At 37.5% G+C, this 20,695-nt stretch overlaps 2 protein-coding genes across 4 annotated transcripts; one reads left to right on the top strand and one right to left on the bottom strand.

Annotated features, from left to right (window-relative positions):
- The first annotated feature begins 5,779 nt into the window (after window positions 1-5,779).
- On the top strand, window positions 5,780-13,775 carry LOC139760273 (migration and invasion enhancer 1). Of its 2 annotated transcripts, XM_071683229.1 has the most exons (4): window positions 5,780-5,937; window positions 7,567-7,664; window positions 9,850-10,018; window positions 13,295-13,775. In XM_071683229.1, the coding sequence occupies exons 1-3, from the start codon at window positions 5,912-5,914 to the stop codon at window positions 10,011-10,013; spliced, it is 288 nt and encodes a 95-aa protein (XP_071539330.1). In that variant the 5' UTR covers window positions 5,780-5,911; the 3' UTR covers window positions 10,014-10,018; window positions 13,295-13,775. The 2 variants fall into 2 exon arrangements, with proteins under 2 accessions (XP_071539330.1, XP_071539329.1); XM_071683228.1 differs by lacking the exon at window positions 9,850-10,018.
- A 1,023-nt stretch (window positions 13,776-14,798) lies between these two features.
- Window positions 14,799-20,358, bottom strand: LOC139760272 (uncharacterized). 2 transcript variants are annotated; one of them, XM_071683225.1, is made up of 5 exons: window positions 20,281-20,358; window positions 18,370-18,915; window positions 16,746-16,828; window positions 16,295-16,391; window positions 14,799-15,304 (listed from the first exon to the last, which is right to left on the bottom strand). In XM_071683225.1, the coding sequence occupies exons 1-5, from the start codon at window positions 20,293-20,295 to the stop codon at window positions 15,104-15,106; spliced, it is 942 nt and encodes a 313-aa protein (XP_071539326.1). In that variant the 5' UTR covers window positions 20,296-20,358; the 3' UTR covers window positions 14,799-15,103. The 2 variants fall into 2 exon arrangements, with proteins under 2 accessions (XP_071539326.1, XP_071539327.1); XM_071683226.1 differs by lacking the exon at window positions 20,281-20,358 and adding an exon at window positions 19,006-19,280.
- Window positions 20,359-20,695: the final 337 nt, after the last annotated feature.

Genomic DNA, 20,695 nt, shown 5'->3' with positions numbered 1-20,695 from the left:
TTAGAGAATAGATTAAACATTTAAATGTTTTCTCTCCTGATTACAGATCAAATTTCACACACAACTTGATTCACTAAAGTATATTCAGCAAAGAAAATTTCAGTGATAGTTTTTAATGGAAATATGGCTATTTTTTCATTTTATTATGTAAATAATGTGTAAATAATATATATATGATATGGATAATATGTAAAAATGTATAGCTATATACGTATGTATAATCACGCACAAAATTGTGATCCTTTCCAACATATGTATAATATACGAGAGTGTGTGAATTCACACTTGGAAAAAGTGTATACAATGCGAGGAATACAAAGGAATTCAAACAGAAACAGATCATTAGGTACTTTTGAGGCTGTTTGTGATAGTGGAAGGTATCAGAAACTCAGATTAGCATGGTAAAAGTTAGAGGATATACAGTTAATTCAAAGAGAATAACCTGCAAATTGTCAATGCGGCTAAAGAGGCATAAATAATGTACATAAATGAGAAACTGCAGAAGCTGGTGACTGAGTTTGGTAATAGTAACACTAGGGTTGAGGGACAAGTCAATTGGGAGGTAAGTTTGAATGGAGAAAAACCAGAGGAAGTGAAGTGTTTTAGATATCTGGGAGTGGATTTGGCAGCAGATGGAACCATGGAAGCGGAAGTGAGTCACAGGGTGGGGGAGGGGGTGTAAGTTTTGGGAGCGTTGAAAAATGTGGAAGGCGAGAACATTATCTTGGAAAGCAAAAATGGGTATGTTTGAAGGAATAGTGGTTCCAACAATTTTATATGGTTGCGAGGCGTGGGCTATAGATAGAGTTGCGCGGAGGAGGGTAGATGTGTTGGAAATGAGATGTTTGAGGACAATATGTGGTGTGAGGTGGTTTGATCGAGTAAGTAATGAAAGGGTGGTTATAAAAAGAGTGTGGTTGAGAGCAGAAGAGGTTGTTTTGAAATGGTTTGGTCACATGGAGAAAATGAGTGAGGAAAGATTGACAAAGAGGATATATGTGTCGGAGGTGGAGGGAATGAGAAGTGGGAGACCAAATTGGATGTGGAAAGATGGAGTGGAAAAGATTTGAGCGATCGGGGCCTGAACATGCAGGAGGGTGAAAGGCATGCAAGGAATAAAGTGAATTGGAACGATGTGGTATACCGGGGTCGACATGCTGTCGATAGATTGAACCAGGGCATGTGAAGCGCTTCGTCTGGGGTATACCATGGAAAGTTTTGTGGGGCCAGGATGTGGAAAGGGAGCTGTGGTTTCGGTGCATTATACATGACAGCTAGAGACTGAGTGTGAACAAATGTGGCCTTTGTTGTCTTTTCCTAGCGCTACTTCGCATGCATGCGGGGGGGAGGGGGTTGTCATATCATGTGTGGCAGGGTGGCGATGGGAATGAATGAAGGCAGCAAGTATGTATTATGCACATGTGTATATATGTATATGTCTGTTTATGTAGATATATGTATACATTGAAATGTACAGGTATGTATATGTGCGTGTGTGGACATGTATGTATATGCATGTGTATGTGGGTGGGTTTGGCCATTCTTTAGTCTGTTTACTTGCGCTACCTCGCTAATGCGGGAGACATCGACAAAGTATATTAAATAAGTAAATAAGTCATGGACTGGAAATTGTTATTATGTCCATTCTTCAACATTCTCTAGTTTAGTTTTCAACCACTCTGATTAGTAAATCGTTCCATATGTTGACAATCTTGTTGAAGAAAAAGTTATTTTGCTTCATTTAAGATAAATCGTTTGCTATTGAGTTTGTATCCATTATACAAATCAAGACTTAAGAAACTTGATAGATTAAAATTATCAAAGCTGTTGAATATTTTGAATACTTGTATTAGATCATCTTATAGCCTTCTCTTTTCTAAGCTAAATAAATTGAAGTCATTTAGTCTGCTCTCAGAGAATTTGTTTCTCAGCTTGGGAATCATCTTGGTAGCTCAGTGCTGCACTTTCTTCATTTTGTTCTATCTTTTTGTGTACATCACTGATGGTTGTTTGCCTGGCCATGGCAAGTCTTCATAACTGGTGAACTCTAGTCTTGCTTTCTGGCCTTCAGTTCCTCACACTTAACAGGCCACTGGCATGTAGGTGAGGCAGAAATAAAAGACAGGTAAGTGGGTCAAAGGAATGCAACTTGACAACCACTGAAGTACTCTTTATGCGGCCATCACTAACCCTCCCATTAACCAGACAGGTAGTACTAGTAATATACCTCCCTGGACAGTCGCTGTTTATCAGCCACAACCTACCTTTTCATTTTACTTATGTCTTTTTTTTTTTTTTTTTTTTTAGATAAGGTGACCATAACTGAACACAACATTCAAGATAGGGATGAAAATGAATTGCAAAGAGTAAGGATGATTTTCCTGGACTCAAATTCAAAGACCTTTTATGTAGAACAGAATCACACCTGGAAAAAAAAACATAATTGTCATACAAAACATCCAAGGCCACCAACCAAAGCCTTCCCCTGTCCACTTAGTTCCTTCCACACCAATACGGACAAAAGTATGCTACTTTCTGTGGGTATTATCTTTAATAACTTTGATTCTGTAAGGGAGGAAATATTTTTATTGCCCCCAGGGGAGCATCATTTTAGCTAAACTGCACTGTTTTAAGGGTTAACTGTGAATTAGGTACACACTGGTTGGTAAGCATCCACCGACCAGGGAGATATATTAATGGTACTACCTGCCTGAGTATTGGGAAGGTTAGTGATGACTGCATAAGAAGCTAACATTTCAGTGGTTGTCAAGTTGTGCTTTGACCCAGGTAGCTGTCTTTTCATTCTACCTCAGCCATACATGGACTGCAAGTATTCTCTCTACACAAATAATCTTTCCTTGTCACAAATAACACTTAACAACACTTACCCCACATACCAATTTTTGCTAAGCTAGATTTTCATGCACTGGGCACTTTTTGTTAGCCCTCCCTTTTGGCAAAATGGTAGGAGCAATAAATAGATGGTAGGAACGTTAGACAAAAGCTTTAGGTTGGAGCATTAGCTAGATGTATGAGACACGTAGTAGGTTGTAACATCAGGCAGGAATATTAGGTAATATTAGTTTTTTTTTTTTTCTTTTTTTTTTTTTGCCGCTGTCTCCCGTGTTTGCGAGGTAGCGCAAGGAAACAGACGAAAGAAATGGCCCAACCCACCCCCATACACATGCCTTGATTCAATCCACTGACAGCACGTCAACCCCGGTATACCACATCGCTCCAATTCACTCTATTCTTTGCCCTCCTTTCACCCTCCTGCATGTTCAGGCCCCGATCACACAAAATCTTTTTCACTCCATCTTTCCACCTCCAATTTGGTCTCCCTCTTCTCCTCGTTCCCTCCACCTCCGACACATATATCCTCTTGGTCAATCTTTCCTCACTCATTCTCTCCATGTGACCAAACCATTTCAAAACACCCTCTGGTAGGAACATTATATAGTAGCCTCTGAAAACTGCCCTATAGTTGCCCTCTGCCAGTGGTGTTTTAAGGTGAGGCATTAAGGCTAAGAAATGACTCGAGTTAATAATTATGGATACTTTTGCTGTGGCCACCCTCTTGAGGGAGTTCCCAAGGGGAACAGGCATTGGAGATATATAGAATAGTGAATTTAGATATTTCAAGCCACCTAACAATGAGGATTTAAAACTTCCAAATTTACAATCCCAGGTGATATTTTCTTCCACCAGTTTTCTGTATTTTTTAACAGCCTACTGCCATAGCTAGATTATTTTTAAGTGTCCCACAGAACAGAGGGAGTAATTGTATCTTTGTAGTAGACTGGCATGTGTGATAATTTTGCATCTGTATGGTGGGCTGATGTCTGAAATAGGTCAGATGGGATGGAGAAAAAGCTAGTAAGGATGCCAAAATTCCAGATGCTAAAGTCAACGAAATGCTACAGAATACCCTCTTATATTTGTGGTTTGCCAGCACACACTGAAATATGGTAGTGAGTTTTCATATCTTTTTTACACATATATACCTGATGATTGGCTAAGTGTGTGACAGTGAATACCACTCGTATGTGTACAAAAGGGGCAGAAATTGATTATAGTTACTATAATTAAACAATTCAGTCATTTTGAAAGAGGAAACAGATGAACCTAATGATTCCCTAGTACATGTAAGGTGTAGAGACGACCAAACCTATCGCAAATAGGCAAGTAGATGGAGGGCGCAATGGTAAGACCCGCAATGGAATGGGTATGAACAACCTGATGTCAATAGCTCTAAGGTCAAGGTTCATGGAAACGCCATTTCTATACAAATCTATACCATTGGTATGGTCCATGGTCTGCATTAATTCCAACCTTCCCCATGTGGAATGGTTAAGGAAAGTATGACCACCGAAAACTAAAACTTTCCAGAATTATATATCAGCAAGTGAAAGGAATAGAGTGCCTTTTAATCTTACAAACTTAACCAGTAATCTGTACTGAAAAATTCTAGCACATTACTGAAAGTGATTCAGCCGACCATTGCTATGTGACGCTATTCAACCCTCCGTCACAGAGGTACTTAGGATATTAACTTTTAAATTCCTGTATTGTTATAGCGTTTAAAGATTAAAATAAGAGTGTCGGAGCTATGAAGTACTAATTCATTATACGATATATAAAACGATAAGTGGTGAGGTTTGCAAAGAAAATGAGGCTGCCAGATGAACGTAGGTGACAGACCAAATACAAATAAAAAAAACCTTTTAGGAAGAAAAACATCACCTAACCTTCCTTCATATCCTACATTTACCGTATTTTTATTTATTTCAAAATTAATATAATTCTCATAGTCCATCAACAAGCTGTAGTTGGTCATTGTTTACGTTCATGTAGACGCAGACGGATTACATTATATAAATGACTAAAGTTACTGCGCCATAAATTGTATTTCGACTGTGGTTGAAATTGGTAAATCTCAGAAGGCTAGGATAAGTTATATACACTTTCATAGGTTTTGTTGACATAAGAGTACAATTAGGCCAAAGCCTGGTAATATCGTATTAGTCAAGAATGTCTACATTACACAAGAATGCTTCACAAATGGCGACAGTAATGTTGACATACTTTTGAAATATCAAGCATAAAATAAAACTCAGCTGGTAGGGAAGATTATAAGTTTTTTTTTTCACAAATATTATTGGTTTTTGATAAATGTTTCAAGTACGCACATCCACAGGTATATTCGAAGGTAATTTATTGGCAAAATGAGTAAAACGACTAATTTCAAGCAGCGTGAAGTGATATAGAAATTCATGTGAGAATGTGCATTGAATGAAAAAATAAGGAAATATATACAGTATCTTCCGTTATGGATTTATAAATCTTTATTTTTCACTAGACATTCTCCATGGAGACTATTGCCCTCAAATCCTAAATTTGGAACTTTCACTTTTTACGTAAACCGTCCATTTTTTTCCCCAATCATTATACCTCTCAACACTACCGACATATGTAACACCGCAGAATAATTTATGATCATATCACACTCCATCATTGTTATCCTATAAACCATATTGCGTTGGATAATCACTCAATATCCAAAGCTGTTATACCTGAGTGATTAACTTAAAAACTTTACCAAACCTCTTTTTTTCCCCCCTAATTACCTCCTCCTATCCATTCTTAGTACTAATCTTAGATAATAGAAAATAGAGTCATTCATCTTCCATTCATTTTTCATCACAAATTCTATGGTTGAAACTTCAGCAAAGTCTCGACTCGGCTTCGAACCACTCAATTGAAGCTCATTTTCAGTGTTCGAACTTCAGGGTTTCGGATTCGGACGACGGGGTGGATATCATTGCTTTCACCGACGGCGACGGCGGCGAACGTACTTAAGCCAACGGTTCCCTATTTACTTCATATTTAAGCCTCTTACTCCAGAGGCATCATGGTGAAAGTATCCATAGAATACTGGTGAGTTCAGGAAGAGTTCATAGGAATTATTTATTTCACTGTAAGTGATTTCGAAGTGAAATGTAGGTTATAGAAGTAAGGGGGCGTTAGAAATCCGGATGTTAGGCAACATAGCTAGTATGTGACTTGGCACTTTGTGAGGTTCCATTGTTATTTGGTATGCGTCTGTGATAATGGCTTGGCATACTTAAGTGAGTTTGATGAAGGTTATCAACTGGATATTGTGGTAAATACGTTGTTCAAGGGCATCTGTGTGCAAGCTGGAAGGGGCATTTGCCCTTCGCCCCCTCCCACCCTTTTATTGGTACTAATATTATGTTTATGGTGTTTGGATAATTTCTTAATAGAATAGTTTTTAAGGCTGACATAGTTATCCAAAACCTGCTGATATAATTGCATCAAATATCCAAGTCGATTTACTTTGATGGCCTAAATTGCTTAGGAATCCAGGTGGTTTTAGATTTATTTGTGTTAGTTTGTAATACATATTTATCAAGTACCAGAATGCCATAGACATATAATATTTTGTACACATTTCTTATATGAAAGTTATTGAATAATTCATTTTTCTCGACCAAGATTTAAGAACAGCATGTATTACACCAGTTTATCTGGGATTGTTATTTAGATACTTTTGAGAATTTAAAGCTGATTCCCTCTATCTCTTTGTGAAGACCAGCGACTCAATGATTTACCATTTTAGCACTTCCTCTTCTAAGGTGAAATTGTTAATTCTCATTTTTCATCATTCCCTCCTGGTCTTCCTGTCTTTCCACCTTTAGAGAATGGGCCATTCAAACACTTGAGGAGCTTGAGTGAATCATTCTTGGTTTCCCTTCTTGCACATCTGTCTGTATCTCTGACATTCGTTCCCTTAGAGAACTCCCAACAAGTGATGGCCATTCATCCCTGTCCTTACATGCCTCCCTGTATACTCCATTTCATGCATTCATCCTCTATTTCTCTCCCTCCAGTATTCCTCCACCCTATATGTCTGTCACAGGTGGTCTTCCACTCGCACTAACCCATTTAATTGTACTATCATACACTCTCCTTGTAAACTCCATGTTTTGCATTTTTTCCACATGCCCAACTTACCTCAAAGTATTACCTTTCGCCAGTTCTACCACTCCACAATTAATTTGCTTTGCATTCCTTGCCACATCACATGTCATACTTTCATTTCTTTCTTCATTCCATTTAGTTACACCACATGCTCTTCTCAAATAGCTCATTTTACCCATCATTGGGTTATTTGTCCATGGTATATCATCTTTTATAAAAAGAAATGATGGATTTCAAACTTAACCTTACTTCTGTCATTTCATGCACGGTGGTAAGGGTGATTGTAACATCATTAGTTTTGGTAATAGTGTCATTGGTGGATCCACATATTCTCGTATAAGTATACAAGTGATGGTAATAGTGTCATTGGTGGTTCCACATTTTCTCATATAAAGAAAGCAGGGCTACCAAGAGCTTTTTTCTCCAGTTTGTCATATTATTGAATACTGAAGGGTAAAAGTAATTAAAGGTTTGACTACATTGTTTCATTATCATTAACTGCAGTAAGTAGGGCAGATAATGTACATTTTCATCATGGATGATTAATTAATCATTTTCCATTAGTGGTGGATGAGGGTACCGTCCCCGCTATGAGGAACTGGCCAGGATGATCAAGGAAAAAGTTCCTCAGGCGGAAGTTGCTGGCACTGTTGGCCGCCGAAGTAAGTCTTAGATTTTAGTTATTTGTTTTTTAGTTGTGTTTCTTGATCTTATGATGTATGAGATACACTAGAATAAGCTTTTCCTTCATTTTGTTGATGTATTTCCGTAATATAAAGATTGTGTTGTATCATTCAACTTCTCTTGCAGCATTTTTGCATTGTGTTGTCTTATATGGGCTGTTTGCCTAGCAGGTGTGTTTTTCATGCAATCTTGTGTGTTTGACTAATCTGTTATAGAACATAATCATGTTTTAAAGCAAACTTATCTTTTTCACTAACCATTCATATGAGTTTTTGGAGCTGTTTACCAAAGGTAAAGAGGATGCATAACTGATTATGCCACAGTCATGTTTAATTCATAAAAAAATTGACCAGTGTACCCTGTAGGCTTCCTAAAATTAGTATTGTAATTATTGTGCGAGGCATATCCATTCCACTCAACTAACTATGATGTCATAAAAGTTTCCTTCTATCAGTCTTTTCTGAGTTATTGATTGATGAGGTTCTGGTAGAACCTGCTCTCCCTTCATGTCAATATAATGTAGTTAGTTTATGACTACATTTTGTGATGAATTCTTGTCTTTGTTTTCATGAGTGTATTCTGGTGATGTATTACTTCTTTTCTGGTTGTTATGTTAAGCACTAGACTGGCTTTTCCTTCTTTTCTTTGTAAATGAATCATGCTTTGTTGTTTGAATGGAGATTGGTAACAAATGGGAGTCATGGACTATTGATCATTTCTTTCATGTTGAGATTAACAGAGATATAGATTATTGATAGGTCTCGGTAAGTATTATGCTTTCATGGAAAAGTGTTGTTCAGTGAATTTTCATTCATTGTGACCCATTTCTCATAGAATTACATGTTAAAAGCTGAGATGCATTCAATGCCAATAATTCTCAACCCCAAATCCCTTGTTGAAAATTGAGTTGTGTTCAGTTTTAGACCCATAAAACTTAATGTGGCAAGTATTAGAAATTTTCACAGCACAAATATATTACCCAACAAAACACATTGTGCACACAGTTGATGAAAATAAGCTGAATGCTCAGCAGATATTGCTCACATTTTCACAAGATTCCGGTCCTTGAAGTGGATCCAGTTTCATTTCTAAGGTGATGGTCTTCCTCGATATCTTCAGAGTGGCACTCATTATTGTGGTTGCTGTCTGCTTTGGACTTGTGGGTGATCATTGAAATAAAACAAAAATCAAGGGAGATACACATTCCACATAAGATTCAACTAGACTCAAAATCACTGCCAAATTTTCTTAAGAGTGCTTGGCAAGCCGGGATGGAATGGCCTGGCACCCAGTTTAGTTTTGTGTACTACACTGGAAACATGCATATGAGAGCACTATCTGCCATGTTCTCTCTGCTAACTGGCTTGGCAGTACTGGGTGGCCCTACAACTAATTTCATCGTTGGGTATATAGAAAGAGTAATAGTGCACTATCCTAATGCAGATGGGTGGAGTAAGATTAGTGCTTTTATTATAATTATGCACCAAGAATGTGAAACAAAATGTCTTTTGTGCTTAGATATGTATATAGAAGTGTGAATCTCTTGTAAATCGTGACGAAGAACTATTTGTAGTACACTGGCTGCCCACCCACTTACCTGAACAAAGTCCTTTCAGAACTCTACCAATCAATTTAGAGGAAAGTATATTACTTTTTCAGTTTTTTCTTTACATTCTGGAAGGGAAGATAATATTCTGATTTTTTTCTTTTTTTTTTCTATGGAAGAGTCCCTTAGGATGAGCTGTACAGTTTAAGGGTTAAGTGTGACTGTGGCATAATTGTTTGATTTCTTTTACCTTATCCAGGGTAGCCTGATGGCTTGACACAACTATATGATTATTGAGGATGTGCTGTGAAGTCTTAATTTGAAGATATGTTTTTCAAAGGCTCGAAGCTGATATTTTGTAGATTGTAACTTAGGCATGTACTTCACCTTTATACTAGTGATAATTGATAACCCAGATAATGCATTATCTTTTTGATCATGTTGGTATGGGGTAAAAGATAATTCCTAATTGAAAATTAAGCACTTCCTTAATAATGTGAAAATGAAAGTATTGTTACCTCTCATTTCATGGGTATTAATTTGTGATGTTGAAGCAATTTTTTTTGTATGCACTAATCTGTTCACACAGTGTTAATTATGCTTTTTCTGCATGCAAGCTTCATTTGAAGTTTGTGTTGATGACATTCCGGTCCACTCCAAGCTTCAGACTATGGCGTTCCCTGATTTCTACGAGGTGGCAGACATTGTATCTGATGTAGAAAGTGGAAATCCTGTACGACAGGTTTCTAGGACACATTCTGATGGATGTATTGTAATGTAGATCAGGTGAATTACAACAGCTGTGTGTGCATTATGAGACTGCTTTAATGTTGTAACATCCTTTTGTTATGCTTTTGTAAACTATGCTTGATCATGGTCCTGAAGTATGTTATCATATGTATAGTTATTGCATAATGCTTTCCTTAGTTTGATAAATATTTATGCAGTTTTGATACGTAAAGTTAAGGTACTGTTGGATTATACTATTGCATACAAACTGTAGTGTGGTGTTAATCCAGATTAGTTAAGCAGTAAATTTTTTACCAAATGTGAGTAACTATAACGTGTTATGAAACTTTTTTGCGAGGTGAGGGTTGGAAGTGAACATTCAAGAGAATTTCCTCAGAAAAATATTGTATCACAGGGTAGCATGCTATGTTGTACTGACTTCATTGCTGCCATTGTAAGTTTTATAGACTTTGTATGAGATGTTAGATTATCCCTTTTGTAGATTTGGCTCTCTATTGTACATCTGAAGTTACTGTAAGATGCGTGCATGCTGCTGTTGATTAGATACCCTCATATAAGTATGTTTTCACTGCTGAAAAGTCTGAGGTATTTGATTATCCAAAATTCTGTACCTTATAATGTTAAAAAATGGCATGAATTAGCGTGGTTTGGACATAGACTCAATTCAAGTGGTGGGTTTTGTTTGGTTCTTTCCCTGGGAGGTTCCTGAGATCAAACTTTGCATGAACTAGATGAAAACAAACAAAAGTAAATTCCTTCAGTAGACAAGGAAAATTTCAACTGATGGTTCTGCTGTAATTATTGAATAAGAATCATACAGCTAAGCTACCAAGAGAGTATTAACATATTTTAGACAAAACTATAATATTCAAGGTGGACTTAAAGTAACTGACTAGTCTTAAAAAAACAAACAATCTACACTGGTTCCAGGAGTGTACTTCAATGCTCCATTGCATTCAGTAGTACCAGAAGTCCAAGATTTAAGTTTTGATAATCTACTCAAAGGCTGTTTTTTGTCTGTTCCTGGTGCTTCCTCACCAACACAGAAAATGGCAAACATTGGAGAGAAAAGAACGTATGTGTTGTAAATTGAATGTTTGAGGACATTGTGTGGTGTGAGGTGGTTTGATCAGGTAAGTAATGAAAGGGTAAGAGAGAGTTTTGATCATAAAACAAGTGTAGTAGAAAGTGCTGAAAAGGGTGTGTCAAAAAGTTTTGAGCATGCAGAAAGAATAAGTGAAGAAATGCTGATGAAGAGGATATTTGTATCAGAATTGGAGGGAACAAGGAGAATGGGGAGACCAAATTGGAGATGGAAAGATGCATTGAAAAAGATTTTTTTAGCAATTAGGACCTAAACATGCAGGAGGGTGAAAAGCATGCATGGGATGGAGTGAATTGGAACGGTGTGGTATACAGGGGTCAATATGCCGCCAATGGACTGAACCAGGGCATGTAAAGCATCTGGGGTAAACTGTGGAAAGGTCTTTGGGGACTGGTTGTGGATATGGAGCTGTGGTTTTGTTGTGAGCAGATGTGGCCTTTCTTTTATTCCTGGCGTTATCTCACTAATGTGGATAATGGCAATCAAGTATGAAAAAAATATTTTTTCGTTGTTGCTTGTTATGTTTACTTTGTAATTGCCTGCATGGTCATGATATTCATAAATTGTTTAGTTTGGCATGGTGGTTAATTTTGTGTGTTGTTTGCCTTATCCTGCCGTATGATGATATAATTATGCCAAGCAATACTAAAGCATCATGGGAAATTGCAGATCAGCATAGATCAATCCTTGTGGTACCTAAGTAAATTTTCTGATATCTCTCTACTTTAAATCTTCTTTCCCTCAATTACTGAACTTTGGCGATCTCAGTTTCATGCTGTCTGTACATTCATTCCCCCTCCACAGGCATATCATCTCAGAATTCATGAGTTCATGAACCATTATTTTCCTACTAGTAAGTGCCTTACATATATAGTAATTTTTCTTACTGTTTTTGACTACATGAAATGCTCAAGACATGTATCATTAATATGGCCTAACTATCTTAACTAGATTTCATCCATGCATCTTTCAAAAGGTTTTCTTCCACATGATATTCTATTCATTCTTTGCTCACACTGACCCCTTGATTTTTAGTGAATTGTTTTGATTGTCCATCTATGTTTTTATATGTTACCTTCTGCATGTTGCTGCAAAAATTAAAATACACGTTCTGTTTTCTGCTATTTTTAATTTGATGAGAAAGTAAGCTGCAAAACAATTGAGTTCATATACTGGGAGTCTGAGTGCAAGTCTGCAAAGAAATGTAGAGAGAATTAGATTTTATGATAATGCTAGCATTTTCTTTCCAACTTATTTGACTGTCCAGGATGGCAGTAAGAAGCTGTAACTCTGAACAGTGTTTAGAGGGATAGGGACTGTCAAGATATCAACAGATGGGACATGGCTGGAAGTACAGCTGCTGTGTATTTGACTAGGGTTGAGATTGGTTGATGAAGACTTAGTAGGTGATGGTTCAGTTTTAAAGGCTGTTGGACATGTTCTAGAGGGCATTTCATGAGAAGAGCTGGTAAGTTATGTTGCTTGAAATAACTGAGATGAAGTATTTTTTAGTTTGTGCATTTAAAGTGATCATTATATCACTCACCTGCAGGCCCAGTTTTATGACAGTGCCAACAGTTGTGATCTTTATTCACTTTACTGGATCAGTGTTTAGAATGGTGTTAATTGTATTTAATTGCTTTGCTGTCTTGTTTGAATTTCCAAAGCTGTTTTCTCATTTTTTCCATATTTTTCCACTCTCCCTGTCCTTCATTTGTTTCCCCTCCCTCCTTTGCAAACTAAAGAATTATATATTTGTTACTCACAGGTAAAGATTATTCCTATTATGTTGTGACATACTGGTGGACTGAATTGTGTAGTTTAGATAGTTATTTTAGTACAAGCACTCAAGAATGTTAATGACATTAGAATGGTCTGTTTTTATGAAACTGGTACAGTATTTTTATGAGCTGTTTATATTTTATTATTGCATCCCCCTTTTTGACTGAAGCTTTTAAAAAACTGAGCAAACTTTTATATGTAATTTATTATGGTCATGATTAGAACATAATTGTTTTGAGTTCCTGTGTATTCTGTCATGTCTGTATTGATGAACAAGAATGGCTTATATGAATATAATAGTTTATATAGGCATTTTTACATTTGTTAAGATACTTGACTGTTCAGGTACAGTGATTAAATTCTGTAAAGATTTAATTTTAATGTTATGCTAGGAAATCACATTGATTTAAAATTGTCTTCCACAGCTTCATTTGAAGTAACTATCGATGGTACCTTGGCCTTCTCAAAGCTGGAGCGTGGTGCCTTCCCAGATTTTGAAGAGGTTGTTGGAATGGTGGCAGCAGCTGATGGTGGTGGTGGTGTGGGCACTGTGGAAAAAGTTCAGAAATCTCCTTGCACAATCATATAAGCAATTTGTGAAGATATAGGTGGGGCTTTGGCCTCTTATTTTTTTTTATTTGTCTTTTTAATGGAAATATTGCTTGTTCAAACAAAATGTGTATGGCACTAATTTTTGATCTTGCCAGTAGTGCCTCCATAATTACAGTAAATACAGTAATGTCAATGATTTGATGAGAAGTTTGGAATGTGGTGTGAAGCAACATAAGTGATGAAGGAAATGGTTTAAACACAATAGTGTGGCCCTTTCAGGAAATAGTTTTTATGAGATCTCACTACATTACCTTGCTTCTGATCAACTTGAGTATTTAATAAACTTTGAGCATTTGTGTTGGTTTGATTATCCAGTGAAATTTGAAATTTTTTAGGTTATTTGTAAGCACCTAATCATATTGATAAAAAAGATTCTTGTGTACTTAGCATTAGTGACATTGGTAAATAACATGTTTTCCTCCCTATATAGGGATGTTGAAGTTTAATTGATTAGAAAAATGTCCTTTATGTAATTGCATCTTCAAAGAAATAAACGATTTTGCCATTTTTTGCACACTGGGAAGCAGGCTAAAACAAAATAATTTCTTAACCCAAATGGGTCAAGTTTTGATTGTTGAAAAGGGTATTTTTGAGTGAGAAGTACATGCGAAGATGTAAAGTGATAAAGCTGACCAAGATGTGGAACTGTAAGCCATCATTCATAAGTTAATTATATGTGAGGCATGTAAGAGTATGTGGAAATGATACCTACTAAATAGTTATTTTGATCACTAGCTGATAGATATCCCTACTGAGGAGGCATTACTCACTTTCCACCTGACTGAGTCGGCTGAATGTTGTCCTCTCATTATGATCTGTTAATGGATTTTGTACATTTTGTACAGTCACCCGCTAGTAGAAATGATCAGCTCACATTGCAAAAATGTATGTTGAATACCACATTCAGAATGAGTATTTGAAACAGGCCAAGATCATGGGTATGTGTGGAAACTGTACCTGTAATCATAATGTAAAATGGACAAAAACTGTGATGCTGTTTCCTGTGGGGTGGAGTAGCTACAGGAATGGATGAAGGCAAGCAAGAATATGTACATGTGTATATATGTATATACTGATATGGTGTTTGTGTGATTATATATAAATATATGTGTGTATATGAATGGATGGGCCATTCTTTGTATGTTTCCTGCCGCTACCTCACAGACGTTAGGAAACAGCGATTGTGTATAATAATATCCAAGTGCATACTATAGTTAAATATCACAGTAATGCAGGAAAGGGTGAGTATGTTTGAAATAAAATTTGTAAGTCATGACTATATGTAATAATCAAGTTGATTGGCTAATCCAACTAGGATAATCAAGTAATTTTATTATCATGAATCCATATGCATATGTACGTTTCAACATTAATGATATCCACTCTTGTTCTGTTATCTCCTCATCCTGAAGAACTGCTATTATTCAGCTGTTTCTCTCAACATCTTATTTATTTTTCCTTACATGGTACTTGTGCATCTCATTGTCTGCTTCTCCACTCTCATTTATCCTGCCAGCTCTTTCATGTCTGCTCCTCCTTTCCTGCTCCATTATGCCTTTTCTATTTTTGTTATTCCACATCTGCTCTTCCACTCCTTTATTAATGGTTCTGTTCTTCGTCAGTTACTCCCAGTCCCTGTGGAAGAAGTGCCTACCCAGGGTTGTATGAATCTGAATGTGGGTTATGTGGACTCTGGAGAGCACTAAGCCGCAGCTTTTCACTAATGGGTAGATAAAAGTGTTGTGGACCTCCTGTAGCACTAGCACCATCATTGTTGTTATGCTTTTGACCAGCATGAGGATTGGTCTGCAGATCCACACATCCTAAGGAACAGATAAGGCACTAAAGACATGATTTACTTGATAACTGGGTAAAAAAGTGTTTTAAAGAGTGTTTCTTTAATTGCTGGATATAAGAAGAGTTGAAAGGATGATTCCTCAATTCTGTGGATTGAGAGGTGATGGGAGGGTGACTGCAAGATTCTAGGAGATATGAATTATATAAGGAGTGGTTCCAAGGGCTGAATAATCTGTAGTGATTATGGGGCAATTCCACAGTTTGAGTACACAAGTATTTCATGGGTGCATTCTTGTTTGGTAATCGAGGAGTTTAAGAGGTAACTGCTTAATATGAAAATTAAAGGGGAAACCTATGTTATCTTTATTTTGGAGGACAAGGGATGTGTAAAGGTCATTCCTAAATTTGCGAAAATTTTGATTATTGATGAGAGATTACAAAAAGTTCATATAAGAAAGCTGAGGTACTGATAACTAAATAGTTTATACAACCAAAATATGCATCATACAAGAAAAGCATATGTTAATCAACTAGATATACAACTTACAGATTCAATTCTCCAAATGCATCATACACCAAGTATACATTATATAAGCAGCTACATCATGCAACCAATATATATTGCTGTAAACCACTGGATGCTTTGTACATCCAATATGATGCATCGTACAATGAACAGATACATCATAAGACAAATAGATAGATCATACAAGGAGAAGGTAAATCATTTGATCACTAGGTGTATAAGACAGAGCAAATACATTTTGTAACATGGATGCAACATGCAAATGCATCATACATGAAGCAGATGTACCATACCATCATTGATGCATAGATTAACAGATACATCATGCAACCAACAGATGCAGAGTACAGCAACCAGAAACACCATACTGCCAATAGAAGCATACTTGGTTAGATATACATCATACAACTAACAGATACACACATTCTTGATACAGACCAGATGCAATATGTAAAAGGCGGATGCATCAAACAGCAGGTTTGGTGCTTACCATGAAGGAGATGCAGCCAAAGCAGCAGCCCCAACAACAGACAGCAAAGGGACAGACTATCAAGGTGTGGCAGAAGTAACTCCATTGTAGGACGGCGCTGAAATGGTTTGGAAATCAGAACAGAGTAGCAGTCATAAGTTGGTGTTGTAATCTTTGAGGATGGCGAGGTAGATATGGGGCTGAGATAATTGAAAATGTAACTGAGGCAATGGAATTGAGGTTTCATGGAATAATTTGACAAATCATTTAGAATGCCTAAAGAACATATATACAAGGCCAAATACAACAACAGTTCTTAGAGGAAGGTTAAAACAATAATTACTAAAATGGAAGTTCAAAACTTGCACAGGACAGCTAAGGAGCACTTAGGTGGAAAGGCAACATGACATCATTGATAATACAGTAGGCCACACTACATAAACTGCATAGCCAATACAACACTGGTACTTACTTATATATTGCCCCGAACCATCGGAGCAAGTGGCGAGGCGTTCTGTTATTCGGTTGATCCCAGAAAACATTGAGAAAACCAACCTGTGATGGAAACGAAGTAATCTTGTGAAAAAAAGGTTCTTATTTTTCACTTCTGGCAAGCACATTTCAAAGTTTATGGACAGTGCTTGCTTAGCATCAATGAAACTGACACAAGAAGGAATAGTTATTAGTTAATTTGGCCAGTATTAGATACGCCTTAGATGTTCCACTGTATAAAGGAAAGGGGAGTAAATTGGGTTTATTAGGGGAGTGAATCACCTTACCATTGTTAGTAAGGTGTACATGATAGTGACTGAAAATGTTAGAAGGATTACTTACGGTTGACGAGGAACAAGGTGTGTTTAGAAAGGGAAATGTGTGTTTACAAAGGATTTTTTACCTAGACAAACACAATGATGAAGAAAGGTTTAGAGGTGTACAGAACATTAATGAACATCGAAAATTCTTTTGTTATTATTAGAGGAAGGCATTTTGGAATAATTTGACGAAATGGTGTACACAGAAGACTTTACAGTGCTCTTAAGACCTTTTATAAGTACTGAATGAAATGGGAGACCGGTTCGATGATGTGTGTAGGAGAAGGATGCTGGGAGTAAGTGTGAATAAATTTATGACGTTGTAAGAGGAAGGAAAGTCAGACTGCAAGATCAGTCTGCATGGTGAAGATCTGGTACTGTGGATGAGTTTAAATGTTTGAAAAAGCTCAACAAGGATGGTAATGAGAAAGTTGAGGTTGAAAGAAGAGTCATGCAAAGGGGTGAAAATTGAGGGTACTTTCGAGGCTCCGAAGAACGAAAAACACGAAAATGTAGAGTATACAAGAGGCTAGCATGGAATCAGTGTTCGTACCATTGCTGAGATACATCAGATACCCGTGTTACAAAGGACAGGACAGGTGAAAAATGAAAATTATAGAGATGATTCATTCGCATAGTGATGTTAATATGAGGAGCATTAATGAAGAATTAAGATGTAGGAAGATTAAGGAACATAAAGATAGGATAATATGGTCAAGTAGAAAAAAAAGGCATATCATTAACTAATCAAGAAGATATATTGTCTTGCAGCTGAAATGTATAAAAGGTGAGGTAGACCATAGAAATTAAAGACATGGGTAGGGAGAGAATTGTTTAGGGCTAGGGATATTTCAGATGATGAAGGTATGATTGGGATTAGATGCAGTGTAGGCTTTTTGTGTATGGAACTCTTAAGAATGGAGACCGATCGTAATTGAAAACTCTAGGTTGTAATGTAAAAAAAGTAAGCTCTTTTGTAAGTATGGAAGTCCGTATTTTCCTATAACTCAGTAAGCATGGGATGAGATTGAATGATGTTGCAGTGGCTATATGTACTTGATCCCATACCATCTAATTAGAAATAGAGTGATCATGGACTCTCTTAAGCTCATAGGGACACGAAATTCTTTTGAATTATTTTTATGTTATAGTAGCAAGAAAGTAGTCAAGACTATGAGGTGCTAAAGATGGAAAAAAAAACTTTATGTGTTCTTGTAGTTAACACATTATTAACGCTTATGGTACTATATGATTTTCAAAAATTCGTGTTGGCCAATGACTTACCTGAAGATGGGTGTTGAGATCAGATGGACCTGAATGAAATGCAGCATGATAAGGAGCAGTTGGATGGAGCTGAGAGGGGTAAGGTCCACCTCGCGAGAGATGTACAGCAGTATATGCGTTACCAGGTGTTGGCTCCGTGGAAGTCTGTTGGGTCTGCACCACACTTGGCTGCTGTAGGAAATTTGGATATGAATGTACTGAGCTCTGCTGTATTTGTTCCATTCCTTGTTGGCCTTGTGAAAGGTTTGGTAGGATCTGTATACCGGTAGATTGGGCTTGTTTTGTTACTAGGTGAGGTTGCTGGGTTTGGGGAAAGCTTGTATATTCTTCTGATGGTTCTAGGCGAGTTAACTGAAGCTCCTGGGGTCCACATGTGGCATCATCAATGTTGTACTGTGGGAGGGTATAAGGATCGTTCACGTCCGAGCAGAGCTCCTCCCAAGTACTGAGCGAGTACCCAGGTACCGTAGCCAGGTAGGACCGGCCTAGAGGGTCGGGTGGAGGGCACCAGCCATCTGACTCGTCCTCCTCTGGTATCTCGTACGGCTGGGGAGAAAAAAAGTTATGTTTTGGGGAGAATACTTTATTTTGAATGGAATTGTCGTTATGGCAGCAACGATGACGATCAGGAATTACCATGTAACTCGACATTTTGTGTCTTGGAGTAGACAAAGTGGTGAGGATCGACGCTGTAGTTGAAGCGGCACTATCTTAAAAGTCGACTCATGGAGTCAACACTTACTGACTCGACGCGGTCATGAGTTCAAAGTGTTCTTAGGTTCTACACTGTCATGAGCGACCACAGTGTCGCGAGGGATAACAGAGTTTCATTAGCTTCCCACAGTGTCATAAGAGTGGCGATGAACACACAACTTACTGCGCAAAGCATAGCAGAGTACAAGAGTTTAATAATATCTTCGATTAAGACTTGACTTTCATTATTCGAAGAACATCGTATACATGTAGATTCCAAAGTTCATATACCGATGATACAGAACAAAATGATGTACTTTCTAAAGGGAATGTATGTACCTACCGAAATGATGGAACAATTGATCCATTATTTTATCCTTTGAAGCTCACTCTGAACTCATAAAGAATATTCCAATAAAATTACGATCCATTTGATGAATCAGTTTGCATGCCGGCGATTCTACTCGAACAAGAAACTGTAAAACTAGGTCCTTACTCAGGAAACCACTACTTTAAATAACTAAGGCTAGGCTGAATACTACGAGGTGTTGGGAAGTAATCTTGCTATATTTTAACGCTAAGGGTGTGCATGATGTATTGATTTTAGTTCAATTTTCCACAAGGGGTTCGAACCAATTCGAACAAGCGTCGAGGAGCTAGTCCCGCCCGACGTGCTTTGTTTATGTTTTCGTGTTCGGCTTGAACCACCGTCTCACTGTTTACCCTGTGTGTCTCCAGAACGGGCTGACGTATGGTGTAAGTACTAAACCAAACATCATTTAACCTTATCATTACGAGGACTAAAACATGTTCATAGTCTTTGATATGTTCTTTAACATGCTCACGGTACTGCTCGGACTATATATGTGTATACTTAGATTTATGGATGTCCCATAACGTAAAACTTCTTAAGTATATAAGTAAGGGAGTAGATACTCCCATTTTCTCATCTGCATGGGTTACAGTCTCGGTGTAAGTGTCTATTAGATACACTAGATTTAATCAAAGTTATATGACTATGTCAGGAAAACTGGGTACAAAGTGTCACAGCCTGTAACTGTGCCCTGCCCAGTCGCGTGCCCTGGGGTAGCATGATGTTGGGAAAACAAGGGAAAACGTTCAGAGGGCACTTCGTCTTATCGTTCGTCGCTGTATTTGATGCAGATGCTGTGTCTTGTTTTAGGACGCTTATGGTGCTAAGGTAGGACTACCACGTACCTCTAAGACGCTCATAATGCAGGAAAGATATTCTACACGAGATGCTCCCTACACGAGACACATGAAACTGTTTTGAACAGGGTCTAGATAAGTGTCAATGAGTCAAGTTCGAAATAGCTATGATACAGTTGTTAGAAAATGTGTTGCCTGTTGTCTTACTAAGGGGATCCATTAAGCCATGTAATGGGGTTGAGGTTCGACATTTACAGTGTTGTGGTGCACCACTCGATCCATAACATTATTGACACCGTTGTCTTAGTGGCTCGTCTCCCGCCACGGCCCGTTCTGGTACAGGTTGGGTTGTTGCTTATTTGGTCAAATAGTCTGTTTGAGGATGAGTCGTGGGGTCTTCTTTGATCATGTACGCTGTTTGAAGACACTACGTGTAGATTTACAACATACCCTCCAAATCTTT

The sequence above is a fragment of the Panulirus ornatus genome, chromosome 36, assembly GCF_036320965.1.
Source record: "Panulirus ornatus isolate Po-2019 chromosome 36, ASM3632096v1, whole genome shotgun sequence".
Lineage (NCBI taxonomy): Eukaryota > Metazoa > Arthropoda > Malacostraca > Decapoda > Palinuridae > Panulirus > Panulirus ornatus.
The sequence above is the reverse complement of the archived record's forward strand: the minus strand, read 5'-3'. Positions and strand labels throughout refer to the sequence as shown.